This window comes from Falco punctatus (genome assembly GCF_963210335.1).
Source record: "Falco punctatus genome assembly, chromosome: 13".
In the NCBI taxonomy this organism is placed as follows: Eukaryota; Metazoa; Chordata; class Aves; order Falconiformes; family Falconidae; genus Falco; species Falco punctatus.
Genome location: NC_137593.1, coordinates 4,246,236 through 4,265,630, shown reverse-complemented (window position 1 = coordinate 4,265,630; position 19,395 = coordinate 4,246,236). Strand labels below are relative to the sequence as shown.

Genomic DNA, 19,395 nt, shown 5'->3' with positions numbered 1-19,395 from the left:
ACAGAGCCGGGGGGGGACGGGCGGAGGAGGCGCCGGGCTGCGCGGGGGGGCGCCGGGCCGGGACCCCGCTGCCCCTCGCCGGGACCCTCCGAGCTGCTAGCCGCAGCAGCCCCCCCGGCAGCTGGGCTGGTGCTTGCGGTCAGAGCATCTTTGATTTCCTCCTAGTTGGGCTTCTTCTTTTTTTTTTTTTTTTTGTTTTCTTCCCTTTTTCTTTTTTTTTTTTTTTTTAGAGAAAGGGAGGGGGGGTGCAAATTGTGACCCATCCCGGCGGTTTTTTTCCTCTCTGATTCTTGGGGGTTTTTTTTCCTCCCCCATCTGCTCTTTTCCCACTTCCCTTCCCCTCCGCCAACCAGCCCCCTCCTTTCCTCTTAAAAAAAAAAGGCAGGGAAGGGGGGGGGGAGGGCGAAATGTATAGTCAGGGCTTCCCAAATGCGCGCCCCCGACCTGGTGCCAAGCGCGCCCCCTTCATTTGTTCCCCTTCTTGAAGCTCATTTTCATGACGTGGAAAAGCCTGATCCAGGGCAACAACAGCACACACACAGACACACACACCCGCACACGCACACTCACGCACACACCCAACACCCGCACCCGCACGGCCCGGGCAGCGCAGCCCGAGCTCCGCCGCGCCCCAGCCCTGCCGCTCCGCTGCCGGGGCCCGGGAAGGCGGCGGCGGCGGCGCTGGAGCCTGCAGCAGCCCCTCTCCTCCCTCCTCCATTGAGTGTGCCAAACAGCAGCTCTGCATCCTAAAGAAGATCATTGAGGGGCTCATTGCATTCCCAGCACGTCTCAGGCTTGCTTCTTTTTTTTTTTTTTTTTTTTTTTTTTTTTTCCCTTTTGCCTCAGCTTCAGCAGGAGTAGAGAGAGAGGGAGAGAGACACAGAGAGGGAGAGGCAGAGAGAAACCAGCAATCTTTAAACTCGAGCTTTTTTTTTTCCCCTTAGCCTCTTTTTTTTGTAAAGATGTGCTAAAATCTCTCCTGCAAACCGGTAAGTACAACCTTTCTGGATCCTTTTGTTTCCGCCTAGGGTCAAAGACACCCCCTCTTCCAAAAAGAAGATATAATAATCCTCTTTATTTATTTTTTTATTTTTTTATTACAGCCCTTGCAGAAGAGAAAGAACTTAAGTGGCTAATATTTTGCAAAGGAGACAGAGAGACTGATACTGCAATGTAGCTCTCATCTCTCTCCCTTCTTCCCAATTAGATGCTGGTTTTAATTGCAGAGGGTATTTCTCTTTTCATGCTTTCAACCATCTCCTCTTTCCCACAGGGGAGGGTTTCATTTGCAAGTTGATCCTAAGGATTTCTGTTCCTCTGGCATTTCTCTCCCCTAAATGCATCTTTCTGCTCTCAAGTTTGCGGATGGAGGGCAAAATTTTCTAGTTCTTACACGAGGAAGGCAAAAAGGACCTTTTCTATTGAAAGATTAAGACTAAAAGCAACGATCGCTCTGAATAATTCTAATGGGCATTTCAGTGATTCAAGGAAGGCTGCATCACCGCCGTTATTATTACCATCCTTAGCATTTCTCTGTGCCCGTACATTTAAAATATCTGGTGAAAGGAAGGGTGAAACCATATGTTGAAGGAGCTGCATCTCATTAGTACAGTATTATTTTCATCTGATTGGAGAAGAATGGTGTCCTCATTCGGAAACGTATATAGTAGGATAGATAATTTGTCGGCTGGTAAGTGTCAAGGTATTTTTTTTCTTCCACTTTCAGCTTTTTAACCGGGTCTCCTGCTTGGTCCTGGGGGCACAAAATACCCTAATCCAAGGCAGGCTGAGTGTTTCAATCCTAGGTGCCTCTTCAGCTGTCACTTCCCTTTAGATCTGCTGATCGCATGGGCATGTGCTTTAGAAAGATTAATCATCTCTAAATGCTTTAATCAGCTAAAATGACTAATATGTGGTATGTATTTATCTGATAATATACCAGTTGCATTAATTCATCGGTGCATTTGAAACGGGAAGCTTTTCTTTTAAATCGGGATTGTTAACTATTTACTGTTTTAAAGATATTGTGGGGATTTGTGAAGGGAACCGTTTTGCCAGGGACATCAGCAAACCTTGCACATTCCTGTGAACTTGCGTATGGAATATATCGAGCTGGGAGGGAGAGGGATTCAAGGACTGGGATTCAATAACTTTGGGAGTTTGCATGTATGAAAGATGTAGTGCGACACCAGAGAAATCTGCCCACTGGTTATTTCCCCCCCTCCCCGTAGTTAATGCAGGCTACGATGGCTACAAAGCTCAAATTGCAAACAATTGAAATATGTGTACTTCTAAACACCGGTCCGACAGTGGAAAACATGTAAAGACGCAACACGTTCAGCCTGTGTGCTCATGTTGCTGTGTGGGTCTGCATGTGCTGTCCTCTTTATAGGTGGCATTTACCAAAGGGGGGGGGGGGGGGGGCGGGGGGCGGGGGGGACAGGGGAGGCTGATATCGCGTGATTAAACCTTCTAACATCTCTTAAGTATAAATCAGGGCAAGGCTCACCCATCCGACACCCCTAGAGTTGGCTGTGAACGTCTGCCCAACAATTGCTGAACTTTCCAGGAGCCTAACAGAAGTCTAGCAGGTAGGGGCTTAGTGACAAAAGCGGGGCAGGACGGAAATACTGAAATGTGCATTTTTCTTCCCATTGCAGTTTGGTAAACAGCAACAAATGATGAAACCTTCCACGGCAGAGACGCTTCATAAAGGAAGGATGTTGTGGATAATTCTTCTAAGCACAATTGCTCTAGCATGGACTACACCAATTCCCTTGATAGAGGACTCGGAGGAACTCGATGAGCCCTGCTTTGATCCATGTTACTGTGAAGTGAAAGAGAGCCTTTTCCATATACATTGTGACAACAAAGGATTTATAAATATTAGTCAGATAACAGAGTCGTGGTCGAGACCTTTTAAACTTTATCTGCAGAGGAATTCCATGAGGAAATTGTACACCAACAGTTTTCTTCACTTGAACAATGCTGTGTCTATTAACCTTGGGAACAATGCACTGCAGGACATTCAGACGGGGGCTTTTAACGGGCTCCGAGTCCTGAAGAGGTTGTATTTGCACGAAAACAAATTGGACATTTTCAGAAACGACACTTTCCTGGGTTTGGAAAGTCTGGAATATCTGCAGGCAGATTACAATGTCATCAAACGGATTGAAAGCGGGGCATTTCGAAACCTAAGCAAATTGAGGGTCCTTATCCTAAATGACAATCTTATCCCCATGCTTCCCACCAATTTATTTAAGTCTGTGTCCTTAACCCACTTGGACTTGCGCGGGAACCGGCTAAAAGTCCTTTCGTACCGTGGGATGTTGGACCATATTGGCCGGAGCCTGATGGAGATCCAGCTGGAGGAGAACCCGTGGAACTGTACGTGTGAGATCGTGCAGCTGAAGAGCTGGCTGGAGCGTATCCCCTACACCGCCCTGGTGGGGGACATCACCTGCGAGACCCCCTTCCACTTCCATGGGAAGGACCTGCGGGAGATCAAGAGAAGTAAGCTCTGCCCCATGCTGTCCGACTCGGAGGTGGAAGCCAGCCTGGGCATCCCCCAGCTGTCGTCCAGCAAGGAGAACGCGTGGCCTACGAAGCCTTCCTCCATGCTGTCCTCCTTCCATTTCACCGCTTCCTCTGTTGAGTACAAAACGTCCAACAAGCAGCCCAAGCCCACCAAGCAGCCCCGGGCGCCTCGCCCCCCCCCGACGTCCCGCGGCCTGTACCCTGGGCCCAACCAGCCGCCGGTGGCTGCCTACCAGACCCGGCCCCCCATCCCCATCATCTGCCCGACCGGCTGCTCTTGCAGTTTGCACATCAACGACCTGGGCCTGACGGTCAACTGCAAGGAGCGCGGGTTCCACAACATCTCCGAGCTCCTGCCCAGGCCCTTGAATGCCAAGAAGCTGTACCTGAGCGGGAATTTGATCCAGAAAATCTACCGCTCCGATTTCTGGAATTTTTCCTCCTTGGATCTCTTGCACCTGGGGAACAACCGCATCTCCTACGTGCAGGACGGGGCTTTTATCAACCTGCCGAATCTCAAGAGCCTCTACCTGAACGGCAACGACATCGAGCGGCTCACCCCGGGCATGTTCCGGGGCCTGCAGAGTTTGCATTATCTGTACTTCGAGTACAACCTGATCAGGGAAATCCAGCCGGCGGCCTTCAGCCTCATGCCCAACCTGAAGCTCCTCTTCCTCAACGACAACCTGCTCCGCACCCTGCCCACCGACGCCTTCGCCGGCACCTCCCTGGCCCGCCTCAACCTGCGCAACAACCACTTCTTGGCGCTGCCGGTGGCCGGGGTGCTGGAGCACCTCCACGCCATCGTCCAGATCGACCTGAAGCTCAACCCCTGGGACTGCACCTGCGAGCTGGTGCCGCTCAAGCAGTGGCTGGAGGCGCTCAGCTCCGTCAGCGTGGTGGGCGAGGTGCTGTGCGCCAGCCCCGAGCCCCTGGCCCGCCGCGACCTGCGCTCCCTGGAGCTGGCGGCGCTCTGCCCCGCCGCCCTGCGCCCCGCCGCCGCCGCCGCCTCGCCCCCCGCCGCCCCGCCGCCCCCCGCCGCCACCGGCGCCGCCGCCTACGAGCTGCCGCCGCCCGCCGCCGCCGTGCCGCTCTCCGTCCTCATCCTCAGCCTGCTCGTCCTCTTCTTCTCCGCCGTGCTGGTGGCCGCCGGGCTCTTCGCCTTCGTGCTGCGCCGCCGCCGGCGGAAGCTGCCGTTCCGCGGCCCGCGGGCGGAGGCGGCCGACCTGGGCGGGGTGCCGCTGCGCTGCCCGCGGCTCTTCGAGGAGGGCGGCGGCGGCGGCGGCGGCGGCGGCGGAGGGGAGCGCTCCCCGGAGAAGGCGCCCCCGGCGGGCCACGTCTACGACTACATCCCGCACCCGGTGACCCAGATGTGCAACAACCCCATTTACAAGCCGCGGGAGGAGGAGGAGGAGGTGGCGGGCGGCGGCGGGGAGGCGGCCGAGCTGCTGCGGGGCGGCAGCGAGCGCTTCGCCCACGCCGCCGCCGCCGCCGCCGCCGCCGCCGCCGCCGCCGCCGGCGGGCAGGAGCCGGGCACCAACTACCGCACCTTGCTGGAGAAGGAGCAGGAGTGGAGCCTGGCCGTGTCCAGCTCGCAGCTCAACACCATCGTGGCCGTGCACCCCCAGCACCCCGCGGGCGGCGGGCTGGCGGCGGGCGGCGGCGGGCTGGCGGCGGCGGGGGGCGGCCCGCGGGACCGCGACCGCCCGCCGCCCTGCGCCGTGGGGTTCGTGGACTGCCTGTACGGCACCGTGCCCAAGCTGAAGGAACTGCACGTCCACCCCCCTGGCATGCAATACCCGGACCTCCAGCAGGACGCCAGGCTCAAAGAAACCCTCCTCTTCGCGGCCGGCAAGGGCTTCTCAGACCACCAAACCCCCACAAGCGAATACCTCGAGTTAAGGGCCAAACTCCAAACCAAGCCGGATTACCTCGAAGTCCTGGAGAAGACCACGTACCGGTTCTGACCGCCGCCCCGCCGCCCGCCCCGGCACCGCCGCATGCGAGTAGAGGATACGGCTGTGTGCTCTCCCCCGCCAGATGTGCGCGCCGCGGGGAAGGGCCGTTCTCAGATCATTAATCGATGAAGTGCCTTCGCAGACTTTTGCCAGCAGATGTTAATCAATCATTATTTTTTATACTGAAACTGAGACTTTGACTGTGCCATGTCTAAGGTATATAATTATTATTATTATTATTATCGGGGATCTTTGTATTGATCCTGATTAAGTAAATTCTATGTGTGTCTCTTTTTTTCTTCGTTGTTTTTTTGTTCTTGGTTGTTTTTTTTACTTTTCCTTTACTGTTGGTTTTATTCTTCGTTTTATTGTTTGTTTCTGGTGTTTCGGTTGTTTGTTTGTTTTTTTCGCTTTTCTTTTCCGTTGCAGTAAACTTCCTTTATATTTTCCCTTGGAGGGGAGGGGGAGGGAAGATGGCATTTTGTGGCTTGCTTTCTTCTTGCCCATCATGGCACAGATTCTGTACATTTATTTAAAAAAAATGCAAAGAAGCAAACGAGCGCAGTTTGCTGCATGCCTGGAAACTGCAAGAGGGAAGGGAGGGGAGGTTCTTGCTCGAATGTCTCACTTTTGTCTCTCTCCCTCCCTCGCACGCACACTCACCCTCGCCCTCACCCTCACCGCCACCCTCGCCGCCAGCCCGGCCCCGCCGCGTAGCGCCCGGTGGCCGCGGGGTGCCGGTGGCCGCGGGGGGGGGGGATCCCGTGGGCTGGGGGACGCCAGCCGGAGCCGAGCAGCCCCGAGGTTGTAAGCACGTGGCGCACACACCTAGGGGATGCTCGTCATGACGCCATGGTTTTTTGGAGGACATCCTCACTTTCCTAATAAAAGCAACATGCAAGTATACAGGAAAAAAAAAAAAAAGAAAAAGAAAAAGAAAAAAAAAAGCTACTGGGCACCTATCACTAACAGCTTTGTAGGAAGCACTTTTAATGTTTTCTCTCATACACACATACACGCACACACACAGACACAAAGGTACAACAATGTGCATATATTTATTCTGTAATTTCAAGTGAATATAAATTGTAAAGGTAATGTTTAATCATTGTACAGTGATGCGTCTGGTATAGCTTTCCTAATAAAACGTTTTGAAAAAAATGCATATATATATATATATATATATACACCCCCATATATATATATATACCGGAATACAAAGCTTGAACCTGAAACTTCAGCTTCCCCCTACTGAGGTTTTCTTCCTCCACCTTAACCTTGAAAGCTATTTTACTAATAACAACAGTTCGGTGCACTGTGATGTTAACAGAGAAAACCCCTGTACAGCTTCTCTTGCCAAGATACCACCCGAGACTTGTAAAAATCCGATTTACAATCCGTGTTCCCCGCTGCGCGGTACTGACGGCCGTTCCCCCGGATGTAACAGCCGGCAGCAAAATTGAGACCGTCCTGGCGTGGCGTTCCTGGCTGTCCTGCCCCGGTAGCAGAGGGAGGCACTGCTGCGGGTGTTCCTCCTCCTCGCACTCGCAGTAAATGCGAAGCGAGCGGTCCGAGGTGGGGCGAGGGGCGGGGGGGGGGAATTGAAGCGCAGTTCAGATTTTGGGAAAAGGTGAAGCCGTCTGGAAAAGGATCCCAACGGCTCGGGTCAAGCCGGCCCCCCTCCCCGCAGCCGGGGCGGCGCCGCTCCTGCCGCGTGCTCCCCGCTGAGACCGGGCCGAGACCAAAGACGATCGGATTTCCCATCCCCGGGAAGGTCCCGGTTGGTATCTTGTCCCCGTTGTGGTACCTCGGCCCCCGGTGGCCCCGGGACGGGGCAGGCGGCGGCGAGCTGCTCCGTGCGGCCGCCGGGTGGCGCCGCAGCCCCAGCGCTGGCGGCCGCGGGGGGACCCGGGCGGCTCCGCTCCCGCTCCGGCCCCGCTCCCGCTCCCGGCCCGCTGAATGTACCCCCCGGGGTGCCTCACACCGGGGTCGCGAAGAGGAGAGCCCGTAGCCGGGCGCCTGTGCCACCGAGGCGCTACCCTAAAGACCTACTGAGTTTTATACGGAAATATCCAATGTATCTACAAATAATCATTTGTCTTAACGGAATGGCGGTCACGGTAATTTATCCAGGTGAACTGCGTTAGTTTTTTTGCTCCCTACTGCGTTAAAAAGGTATTCCCCAAGGGCATTTCTCCTGGATATTGTCAGGGGACTGAGGACCCCTGACTGCTGGGGTACAGAGCGTGGTGTCCCCCCGGACCCAGCTGTCCCTCGTTCCTCCAGGGGAACAACCTGGTTTCACCCAGCACAATCATCTTCATGGAGCTAAACCCATGAATACTTGTTTTCACCCCGAGTGTCGCTATTTATAGCTTCAGCGGGTCCACTTGTCGCAGGCTTTTTTTGTCAGGTCGTCTTGGAGAGGCAGCTGGGTGGGACAGAAGTCGGGTCCCAGCCCTGGTGGTAGCTGTTTGTGTCAGGAGATGGACAGGCAGCTCCCAATAGCTGTAATTCTGGCATCTGCTCCATAGTATTAGTAAAAATATCATGCATTTGAATTTCCCAGATTCCTCTGTTGAGTTGGTAGCATTTTGTTACTACTGCCTTCAGCTGTAATCTGTTGGGATTTGTCCATTTGCCTTTTTTTTTTTTTTTTTTTTTTTTTTTATGGCTAGCAGAAGAGCATGCACGTGTTAAAAGTAACAAACATCAGAGTGCAAAGGCCAGATCCTTCTTATAATCGTAATAATCACATTGATAAGACTACATGCAAGTAGTGCGTAGAGCTGTATCAGTTTGGTTAAAGTACAACCCCTAGTGAGAGTGGTGCTGTATACGTTTGGCAATGTCACCAAACCCCCAAGTGTTCATACTTGTATCCAAATATAGTAAAGCCAGTTGCAAATAATGTTTATATTTTAATTAAACTGCAGAAAGGCAAGAGAATTTCAACATAACTATAGGTAGTAACCTCACCCGCAAATGGTGAAGAAATCTATTTATTCAGTGGAAATAAATTTGTTCTATGAGAATGGAATTTTGTATTAAAAGAGATAATTTTTGGCTTATGTTGAGTTATTTTTCTTTCCTTGTGTAGGAAACTTCCTTTTCCTTGTGTACTGAAATCATTTGGGGATAATTCGCTCTGGAAGTGTTGACAATGTTTAACTGTGATAACTAATGTGTGTTATGATGACTTTGAGTTTGCTATTTCATTGCCTGAGCTGAGGCTGAGTGGGTGGTAGTGTTACTTGCCACTGCAGGAAACAAAAGTGGATCCATCATCTCTGATCTGTGATGGGTGACTCTTTACGTGCTTCGACCTGGGTTACTCCTAATGAACAGGGAGCATTAATGATAATTATACCATTATCAGCGGTATTATTGGTAGCATTCATGATATTGGGAAGGAATCAAATAAAGTCAAATGATCTGCATTTACATTTGAGCTGTTTGATGGGATGCTATTTTAAATAAATAAATATATTTTTAGCTTATTTTGTTGTTGTACAACAAGTACCGGCTATGGGCTTCAGCAGTTCAGATTGTGGTGGTGCTCAGAACCTGGCAGTCAATCTTTCATCACTTTGGTTTTATTCACTCATTGACTAAATTCAAATTCTTCCCACAGGTGGAAAAGAAAAAAAAGGCCAGGTAAGTCCCGGTGATAGCTGAGAACAACTGCCTACAGGGAACCAGAATGGGTAACAATGGTGCTCAGTTATCAGTGCTCTTTTGTATTTCCTGGATATTGTCATTGATGTCACCATCATATTCTACCTGCGTTAAAAGATTTGTTTAAGACTTCTGATTGCTTCATGGATCTCTTAACTGTCTCAATAGTGAGAGAAAGGTGTTAATTTTTATAGTGTGAAGAATAATCTGACTTCTGGAAAGAGATCCGTCTCTGAATGTCTGTTGCAGCAAGCCAGGACCGTACTGCTCTAGTCGGGTGGCTGTTACAGACAGGTCATTTCTTACGAGGTTCAGTGAATGTGGGTGAAGATGTGATAGCTCAAGATTTTGTCAGAGTCCTTTCCAGACAAAGCCACTTTTGAGCATGACATCACAGCTCATTTGGTTTCAAGCTAGAAATGTACACTTATGTGCAACGTGTGTTCTCTGCTGTAAACTTTTACAGCAGCAGGACAGAAAGGTCTCTACAAAATGTCAGTGGGCAACGCTCTACATTTCTGAAGCACTAGTGTGTGCAAGCAGGAATGTGTGAGTGCTATGCTCCTTCTGCTTTGTGCTAGTACATACTCCACATGAACTGTTCACACGAATAAGGCATGAGGAATTGGCTTTAGGTGTGATGGAAATGTTCACGTGAAAAAAAAGTGTGTAGAATTTGGCTGTAAGTTTGGAAGTTCATTGCTTAGCTACATCACTCAACCAAAGAGTATGACTTCTGGCAACGCTCCAACCACTTAGGTGTGAGCTTGTTCCAGAACTGCACTTCTTCCAAAGGCGTTAGCTTTTGCAGTGTGGATTTATGTAATCAGAAATCAGGCTGCTGCACATTGTATGTTCCTATTTTCTGAGTTTTTCAAGACTCGATTCTAAATCTGATTTCCTCGTAACTGAGTTTCACAGTGGATTTATGTATGGGTTATACAGTACAATGCACTTGTTTCCATGGGAGAAATGAAGAGTAAATTCACCCAATATGTAGTTTCACAACTTCTTTGTGCTAACAACAGCTCTTTGTACAAAATTGTGCTGTTTTTTTAAATATATTGTAGTACTGGTGTGAGTGGAAATACATTTTTTTCCCAATACTTGAAAAAAATCTGTTTTATTTGGACAATAGTGTAGCTATGCCCCAGTTTGAAGCCTGTTTGAATTGGAATTGGATTCCATTGAATAGTGGAATTGGAATGCCCATGGAACCAACGCTTTGTGTGGGTTTGTACTGGAAGACCTAATTCTGCTCCCTTGAAGCCAGTGCTGAAATACCACATTACTGCTCAGTTTTACTCAACAGACTTGAATGAAGAGCAAAGTCTGGTCTCAGAAAATTACAAGTATTAAGTGGACTCAAGTATTTTCAGACAGGTGCTCCACGTGACTGTTTCAGAATAAGATGAGTAACAGTACAGAGAAAATGGTTTTGCCATCAATTTAGTAATTTTTCTGATAGATGTCATTCACAAATTAACCAAACAAGACAGTATTTGCATAAAAAAGAAATATGAGCACCTATCAGCAGATTCAAGAAACATGGAAACTGGTACCAGAGTTTAGAGCTCATGTCATAGGTAACCAACCAGCCAACAAGATTATTAATGTAACAGTTGCAAATTATTTTGAAATACTTTATCACTAAAAGCCAGAATATGAACAGGTACTGACATCTGTGTTTCTTTTATTTTTTAATGTTTTTTGCTCTATCCTTATAGTTTCCCACTTTTAAGATGACATACTTGTATATGCAGTTTTGTTTGGGTTGCTGGAGGAGCTGGGGGGGTTGCTGATGGAAGCGTTAGCTTTGCTGCGTACAGTGTTCCCCAGAAGGCTGCTGGGGTGAAACTAGCAGGTTATCTTTGATCACTGTGAAAGTACGTGGAAACACTCCCCTGTGGTGGCATTTCTTCTGTTAAACTGGTCGATATTGTGGTGGTTTTCAGAAGTGTCAGGTGGGTCATTTTTGCGGAAAAACGGTGTGAAAAGGCTCGAAGGAATGGAGCCACTGGCATTACTATAGGAATTACCTGTCCCACGGTCGTACGGGCTAGTCTCTGTGGAGTGGTTGTTGCATCAGCTTTTATATTTTTGAATGTCAAGGGTGTTAATCTTAAGTGTGGCGTTACTTTTAGACATTATGAAGATGTATGTATATGCAATACTAAGATGCTGGGTGCCTTAAAGAGAATAGATAATAATTAATAGAGGGCGTAGCACAATATAAAATATTAATAACTCAGTTCATATGTCATATACTAAATCTTTAATGTCCGTTTACTTTTCTTAACATCCTTATTTTTCTACTAGAATTTTCTAAATCTCTCAAGAATATCCTGTATAGTCTATGAATTCAGAAGAAATATTTTAGGTTAGCCAGGGGTTGACCCTCTCTGTATTTGGGAATTCAAACAAATACCACTAAAGGTGGAGGAATATTCCTGGCTGTGGCATGTGGCATGTGGCATGTTGTTGTAGCACTGTGCCAGTAAGGGACGTTCTCTGTAGCGGTGAGATTTTGCAGTAGGGCTTGAATAATTTCAAGCAGGAGTTCCTGAATTGTGATAAATCACTATTGGACTGGCAGAGATCTGAGATGAGCTACTGCTTCTGCTGCCATCCCTCTGTTGATGGTGGGACCTGATACCATTGCTGGTGGGGACTCCTGTAACAGTAATTCTAAAAAAACCCAAAGAAACTAACAAACAAAAGCAGAAGAAAGGTTTGGGAGTCTTTGTCCTACAAGGACCCTCTCATCTGAAGTTAATGACCTTCCCCAAATGTTAAAGGGACATTAGGATACCGATTATGGGAAAATGTGAGTGGGGGGTTCTTGCTTTCCTGAGCTTTACTTTGCTTTTCTGGTGACAGTGACTGGTTTGCATGTTAAAGAACTGTAGGAATGTATGTGTTAATATTTTTTCAGATCATACTTTTTCAAAACAAAGTCAATCTATCACAACAGTAGATATGTTAAACTGACATGAGTCTTCTAGAAAGCTATGTGAACCTTTGGTTTTGTACTTGGTCTTTAAGTTACTATCTATCTGTGTATATATATAATGTCCATTTTATGAATAACCCTTGAACCAAAGTGTGTCATTGAACTCTGGAGGCTTTGGATTTGTAAATTATGGCTAATTAATGTTGTTTTGTTGTTGTTGTTGTTCCATGATTATTTGGTTTGATTTTATTCCGAGTATGACTGGAGACAGGAAAACATTTCAGTGTGAAAATTCTCACCAAACAACACTTTTTAATAGGACTTTCAAATTTAATTCTTTCTTCTCTTTTCTTTGGAGAACTGAAGGAGCTATGGTCCAAAGAGTGTAGGAATTGCCACTCAGGCTTCAGGTTGAAATGTGTTCACTCTGCTGTGTCCACTTGTTCCTGAGAGTGCCCAGGACAGTCTGACTCAAAGGAAGGTGTAAGAAATTCCCATTACTGAGGTCACAGGGTCAGATGTGGCCAGCTGATCTGTTCCACCATTAGCTCTCACCCTGAGCAATCAGGTAGCTGGGGTACTACACCACTGGAGGTACCCATCCTGTGTGCACAGGGAGCAGGCAAGTGCTGAGCACTCAGAAACATCAAGTTGCAGTTTTTCAGTGAAAAATGAACCTTAAAAAAACTGGACATCAGTAATGGATGCTGGCCATTTAGAAGTTATGTTCTTTAGAAAACTCATCCAGAGTTTCTCTGGTGCTGTTAAACTGCCCTGCAAGGGCACATCTGATCAGTCTTGGTCAAAGCACTGCTGAAAGAGATGTATAGCTAATGCATTCTTCTTAATTAGAGAGCATCGTTTCTTGTGGCATCACTTCTGTTATGTTTTCTTGCAGTGACCCCAAACCCTGGCTGCTTTGGAAAGTGGATAGTATTGGCAAGCAAAGAAATATGGCAAGTAAAGGTATTTTTTAGATCCAGTTTGTGTTAGTGTTTTCTTCAAAGAAAGGGCAAGTCATAGCTGTTGGCTCCTTGTTCTGCAGCCCCCACTGAGAATAAGTAAAGGCAGCGATTCAGGCAAAGAGTCAGTCATCGTTCAATTTGCATTTAATTCTCTCTCTTTTATACCAACAAAGTAAGAAATGTGAATGTATCTAATTTATATCTATAAATATACAGCTATTCCTCCTGTGAGCAGTGAGGGGCCATGATACTACAGCCAGTGATGATGATGGAAGGAATGCCATTGGCATCTCTGGGAGATGGGTTGAGCGGTGGCAAGTGGGAACTGTGCCAAGGCTAGTAATGCAAACGGCACCTGAAAGTCAAGCGTCTCACTGCATTAGAGACAGCTCATAACAACACGCAATTCTCTTTGAAACCTCTCTTTTTAGAGCAGGTAAACAAATATCTTACAGAATCCTCTGTTACCTGCGTTTGGCCCAAGTTCTCAACCAGCCTCCAGATTGTTGGCATTCTCAGCATTGCTTTTACCTATCTGCATGCACAGATATTCATTTGGCTGACAAGAAGTTATAGCACATCAGTTTGCACATTAACCATGTGCATGAAATGGAGACCAATTGAAAATACGGTTATCTTTGTTGGGTTTTTCTATAGAGTGGTGTTTTGCACCTCAAGACTTCATTCTGTAAGATGTGTCGACTGGATTGCCTACCTGTAACTCAGCTTTGTAAGCAGCCTCCTGAGGTTAGCCGTGGTGGTATTACATGCCTTGTGCTTTGCCAGCCCCTACAAGCCAGCCAAAGTCTGTTAAAGCCTTCAGAGCACAAAACACTGATCAGATGGATCTCTAACAGGTATGCATCAGGGATAAAGTGGAGATGTTCCATTTGCAACAACCTAAAATTAGTTGCTATTCAGTCAAAACAGTAGTAACTGCCTCCGATGTTGTTACTTCTACTGGAACAGGGCAGCTAATGTGTGTAATGGAAGCGCTGATACTAAGTATGTACAGTATATACATATATACCGTGTGTCTATATATGTGTGCATACATGTATGTGCTAGCATGTTAAAGCGTCAAAGCTGATTTTGGGAAAGTTCTGAGAGATTCAGGTATGCGGCTTGCTTTGGACTGTTATTAAAAAGATGGGCATTTTGGTTATGAAGCTAAAAATAGCTACATTAAGACCTACTTTCTCAATGTAGGTCAGTGGAGGCACTTCTCAGACATATTAGCATTTTGGACACTTAATCTTAGCAGCATACTGCATCTCCTCGAATAGGTTAGTAGAGACAATGCAGGAGAAACTGCTGCATCTCAAGTCATTCAGAAAGGTTGCCAAGTTTCTCAGGAATAAGAATGGCAGAATAATGAGTATTATATTTAATTCAGGATGGAAAGGCAACCGTGGGGAGTTCAGCAGAGGCAACTCAGATCATCTTGGCTCCGTGGGGGAGGAAGAATTTATAACTATAGCTAGCTAAAAAGAAGCAAGCTGTGTGTGCATTTGTGTGTATATATATATATTTATATATATGTATATGCAAATCTGTGTATGTGTATATAACACTGCGTGTATATATGTATCTATGTATATGCCTACAATGTATAATATATGTATCTATAGATATGTATACATTTATATAAATTTATATTTCTCTATATAAATAGTCATGCAACTATGGGAAATCACATTTCAACAGTGTGTCCTTTCCTTTAAAACCTCACAAAAAGCTGCATCCATTAATATCGTACTGGCATAAATGTCTTCAGTTATCTTTTCTACGTAGAAAAGAGCATTGCTTTGTGGTTGAGTACAAGCCCGGAAGGTTTTTACTCTTCCAGCAGACTCTGAGTAGGTGATTAGCTGCTCCACAGCTGTTCTACATTTGTTAAATATAAGTGGTGGCCAAAATGACTCAGGGCTGGTTTAAAAGGCAAAGGAAGAGAGTTGTTTGTTGGTTGTGTTTTGGAAAGCTCTGTTATGCTCACAGAGGTCTGATGGTGGAATAGCCATGCTGGTAACCAGCATAAGTTTGTTGCTGTTAGTGTCCCAGCTACTGCTAATAGCTTCTGAATGGAGGAAAAAAAGATTAATTTCCTGCTCTAAAGTAAGTTATCTGAATTCTGATTACTTTCACTCGGTGATGTGTGAATTTCCATTTAGGGTTAGGATGTTAGGCTGTAAATCAAGAATCTTAGTTCAGTGAACATCTAGTTCAAGATGTGTCTTTTATGTTATAACTGATTTTAAGTAATTTCACTTCATTATCAGAACAAGCTATACCTTGGTTCACGATAAGCTCAAAGAATTTCTCAGCTGGAAACCCATTCATATCAGGATGAATTTTGCACTTGGCTTTGAGGTTGAATCAGACCAGAGTGTTTCATTGAGCGCTGACATTAAAACAATCTTGTAGTTGTGCAAATATTAACTAAAACTGTAATTTTGTAATAAAAGCAAGCCTAAAAATTACTTACTAGTTATGTATTCTATGCTCGTAACATCTTTCTATTGGTAAGACCTTTACACAGTTGCTGGGTATCGGCAAGGGTTTGGATTTTGGGCTGCTGATTATTTCTCCAAGTTTTGCCCCTGATTTGAGCTGGAACCAGCTCAGCCCCTGGAAGAATGCACCACAGTATGCTGCAGTTCAAAGGGAAAGCTGCAACGTACTGATCTTCATCAACATCCCCTAAGCTCCCACCCTGAATGATTTTTGATAGCTGAATTGCCACATGTGTTGTGCTGGAACACATGTAGCTCATGGTAAGGTGGATTTGTCATGATTTTTGGCTCCTGTGCTGATTGCGTGCGGGGACAGGTGCCCCATGCTCGGGGCTGGTGCTGCTGCAGAGGAACATCTTCCTGCCTCCAACACCAAGCGGTCCTACGCCATCATGGCTATTAGAGCAGTGAGGATCTGTCATACTGCCAGTCTACAGTCATTAGCAAACAGTAATGTGATTAGAAAAGAAAAGGGAGAAGAGTGGATTATTTCTTTCCAAGTCCTTTGCTTCCTTTAAGGCACAAGGCAAACAAACATGAAATAATCACAGAAATCAAAATAAATACCCAGTGGTTTAAAACATAGGATATTGAATGAAACATTTCTTTTAAGCTTCTTGATTATGCTTTGCCTTATTATTTCATCTGGAGGAAATAAGCACCTTATGGGAAAGTGCTTCCCAATCCTTTTTGCATAAATGTTACAGTGAAACTTTCGGTGATACATAGCTCTCTGTTCAAGAAAATAGGTCATTTCCATACAAATGTCATATTTTATGCAGAAAATATGCTGAATTCATATACTATCTTCTAGTTAAAGCAATCCTTTTGCTGTTTCTGTGATTTCAGCATATTTTCCTGAATGAAGACAACCAGAAGGGGAGCAGAAAAAAAGGTTATTTTTCAATTAACTCATGCAGGCCTAATGTCAGGTGAAATACTTGAAAACGGTGTCTCTGGGGCACGCAGAGGAACATCATCCTCAAATGGCAAACTTTTTTTTTTCAGCAAGAAGCATGAGAATTTGAGCAGAGTGTATTACAAAGCTCAGAGGGCCACTGCTTTGCTGAGCATCTGGAGACTTTGGGAACTAAGTTTTTCTGATGTCACTTGTTAAAGAAGATGCTTAGATGTCCATATCTTTGGGGAAGCAGCCATTCATACAGGAAGCCCACAGACTGAAGCCAGTAAAGGAATGAGGAATTTTGCAAATCTCATACTCTGCAGCAATCTTCCTCGCAGGATGAATTTCATCTATAATGAACCTGGGCTACACACACTATTGCTCTAAAGAAACAATAAACCAGCCCTGCCTTCTAAATAGCTGAATTTTGCCATGCCACTTTATATTTAGGAAAGGAATAGTGTGGTTTGAGGATCAGACATACAAAATTATGTTATTGCTATAGATAGACATCCACATAAATTACATGACCTAAAGCACGTAGGTGCCTAAGGCTCCACTGGCATGAATCATTGCAGCTCCGTTGCTCTCAGTACAGCAGTGCTTGTATCCCTGTGCTGGTGAGATGACTCAAAGATGTTTAATACCCGCTGGTGTAGCAGTTTCTCTGGAGGGCTTTCCATGTAGCCAGTAGTATTTTGTTAAGTAAGTATAAAAATAAATAAGCCCAGCTTCTCATCTAGTGTGAGCTGGCGTCAGCCCAGCAAAGTGCTTGGGCTGCTCTGTGCTGGTGGGGAGCTTGACCCTGCATGTGGCAGTCTTTTCCCTTTTTACCCAGCTGGTTATTTTCTTACTGTGGGACTGCAAAGAGCTGAAGCTGTTGAGATGGGATCATCTTTGGCAGCATCAGTATCGCCTGACCTGTGGATGGGCTGTTCACTCACAAGGAGAACAGCCTTGACCCAGGCTCCTATCCAACTTCTGCACAAGCTTCTATGACCACCTAAAGCCTGCTTCTACCCTTGTGTGTTGGGGGTAAAAGAAACACAACACACACACACACACACACACACTCCCCCAAGAAAACACAAATTCCCCCAGAAAATCTCCCTTTGCCAAATCCTGTTTCAACCAATCCTTAAAGTAACTGTGAAGTGAAAAGAACTACTAGAATATGCAGTAAACTTACAGGAATTGGGCTCCTACAACTCATGTGAAAACAAGATGTCTCAAAGGCCAGCCACAAAGAATAATTATCTGTTGTAAAGCGCTTAATGACTGAGCAGCTTTGGAGCTGAGTACTGATGTTAACAAAAAAGAACAACAACAAAAAAAGCACAACCTTAGATGCAGCTTTTCGGCTGCGCTCACGAAGCCGCAGTTGTGCTGGTTATAAAGGAAGGCAATGAGCAGAGAAAGCAGCCATCAGGGAAGCTGTGGCGGTTTTATGGCCAGGACAGCACAAAGGTACTCTCCTTATGACTATTACCGACATTTAGATAGAGTGTCTGCTTATTCTTTCATGGTGTCTGTCCCTCCTGAGCCGTGAGGCCCTCCCTTGCTGTTCAGCCTCTCCCCAGGTGTTGCTCTCCCTGTCCATGGAGGTTGTGTTTGCAGAAGGGGTGTAATCCTGGAGAGCACAGTCTTCTGCTCAAAACGCCGCCCTGAATCAGCAAAGCTTGGCTCAAATGCAGCAGCGAGCATTGGCTCATGCATAAGCAGGTGGTAGGTGCCTTCCTGAGCAGGGACCTGAGATCTCACTGCTTTACTGCTAAAGGATGTGTTAAACTCCTATAAAAGAAAACCGTATATATAAAAAAATAATTCACAGAAATAATAATGATAAAGCTCTATATAACACGTTTTCATTAACAAATAAGCAGGTACTGACCGCCAAGGTCTTGTCTGGAATATGAGACACCTACCCATTTTTCCTCTGACAGTGTCTTTATTTTTCCTCTTTCCTCTCCAAATCATATTGGTACAGGCTCATCCTACTTTAATGATATGTATTTGTTTCCCAAGCAGTGTATGGGAAAGTGATCTTAAGAGGTTCATATCTTAAGTACAGCAAGACATTCCCACAGAGAAGTCTATCCCGCCCGTTAATCTTATCTGGAGCTTTGGCTGATTGTGTTGTATCTAAAAGTTTAGATATTTAAAATTAATTAGAATTTAACTGGAACTAAGCTTCTGTTCCCAATTTCCTGTCTCCATGGGGAAGACAGCAAAAAATTCCTATCTCATAAAATTAATATGAGTATAATGTGTATTATTAAATGTCCAGATACTCTATTTAACAGAACGTTGCATATATATAAAAAAATGGAACAAGTACATTACTGGTATTTTTTTATAGTGAAGGGATTTTAAGAATTATGTAAAAATTAAACAAGTTAAATCATTATTATCAAAATAATTATTAACTTATCAAAACACTGAGCTATGGTAATAAATCACTGACAGCTCTGGATATTCAGGTGACAGTGTTAGGCCCTGATGGAAAAGGATCAAGTTCTGAACAGTTAAGATAGTGATGATGAAGATTTTTCACCTCCAAAATTTTCTGCTGAAAAATATCAGCTTTTAATTGGAAAACAAAATCCTAAAACTGGTATTTTTTATTTTTTAATGATTATTTGGTAGCTGAAAAAAAGTGACTCCTTCAGTGTTGCTGCAAACCAAAATCTTTTCAACATTGCTTTCATCTTAAGAGAACACATTTTTCAGCTTAAGAAAACTCCTTTTTGAAGCATAGAGAAGCTTTCTGAAAATAATACTAATCTAGAAGAAAACTTTTTAAACAAGACTTTCTACCAATAAAGTGGGTTTTTTTTCCCCTCTTTTATTACAAATAATATGCTTTTATGTGATTTGGTTTGTGTAA

General features: G+C 45.6%; 1 protein-coding gene across 5 annotated transcripts; it reads left to right on the top strand.

Moving 5' to 3' along the window:
* The first annotated feature begins 374 nt into the window (after positions 1 to 374).
* On the top strand, positions 375 to 15,569 carry SLITRK3 (SLIT and NTRK like family member 3). Of its 5 annotated transcripts, none has more exons than XM_080409305.1 (3): positions 375 to 989; positions 2,661 to 5,711; positions 13,025 to 15,569. In XM_080409305.1, the coding sequence occupies exon 2, from the start codon at positions 2,679 to 2,681 to the stop codon at positions 5,502 to 5,504; it is 2,826 nt and encodes a 941-aa protein (XP_080265431.1). In that variant the 5' UTR covers positions 375 to 989; positions 2,661 to 2,678; the 3' UTR covers positions 5,505 to 5,711; positions 13,025 to 15,569. The 5 variants fall into 5 exon arrangements, with proteins under 5 accessions (XP_080265431.1, XP_080265429.1, XP_080265430.1 ...); XM_080409303.1 differs by having other exon boundaries at positions 375 to 1,690; XM_080409304.1 differs by having other exon boundaries at positions 376 to 989; positions 1,274 to 5,711.
* Positions 15,570 to 19,395: the final 3,826 nt, after the last annotated feature.

Coding starts and splice junctions, on each gene's coding strand:
- SLITRK3 (XM_080409305.1), top strand. CDS start 2,679: ATGATGAAACCTTCCACGGCAGAGACGCTTCATAAAGGAAGGATGTTG.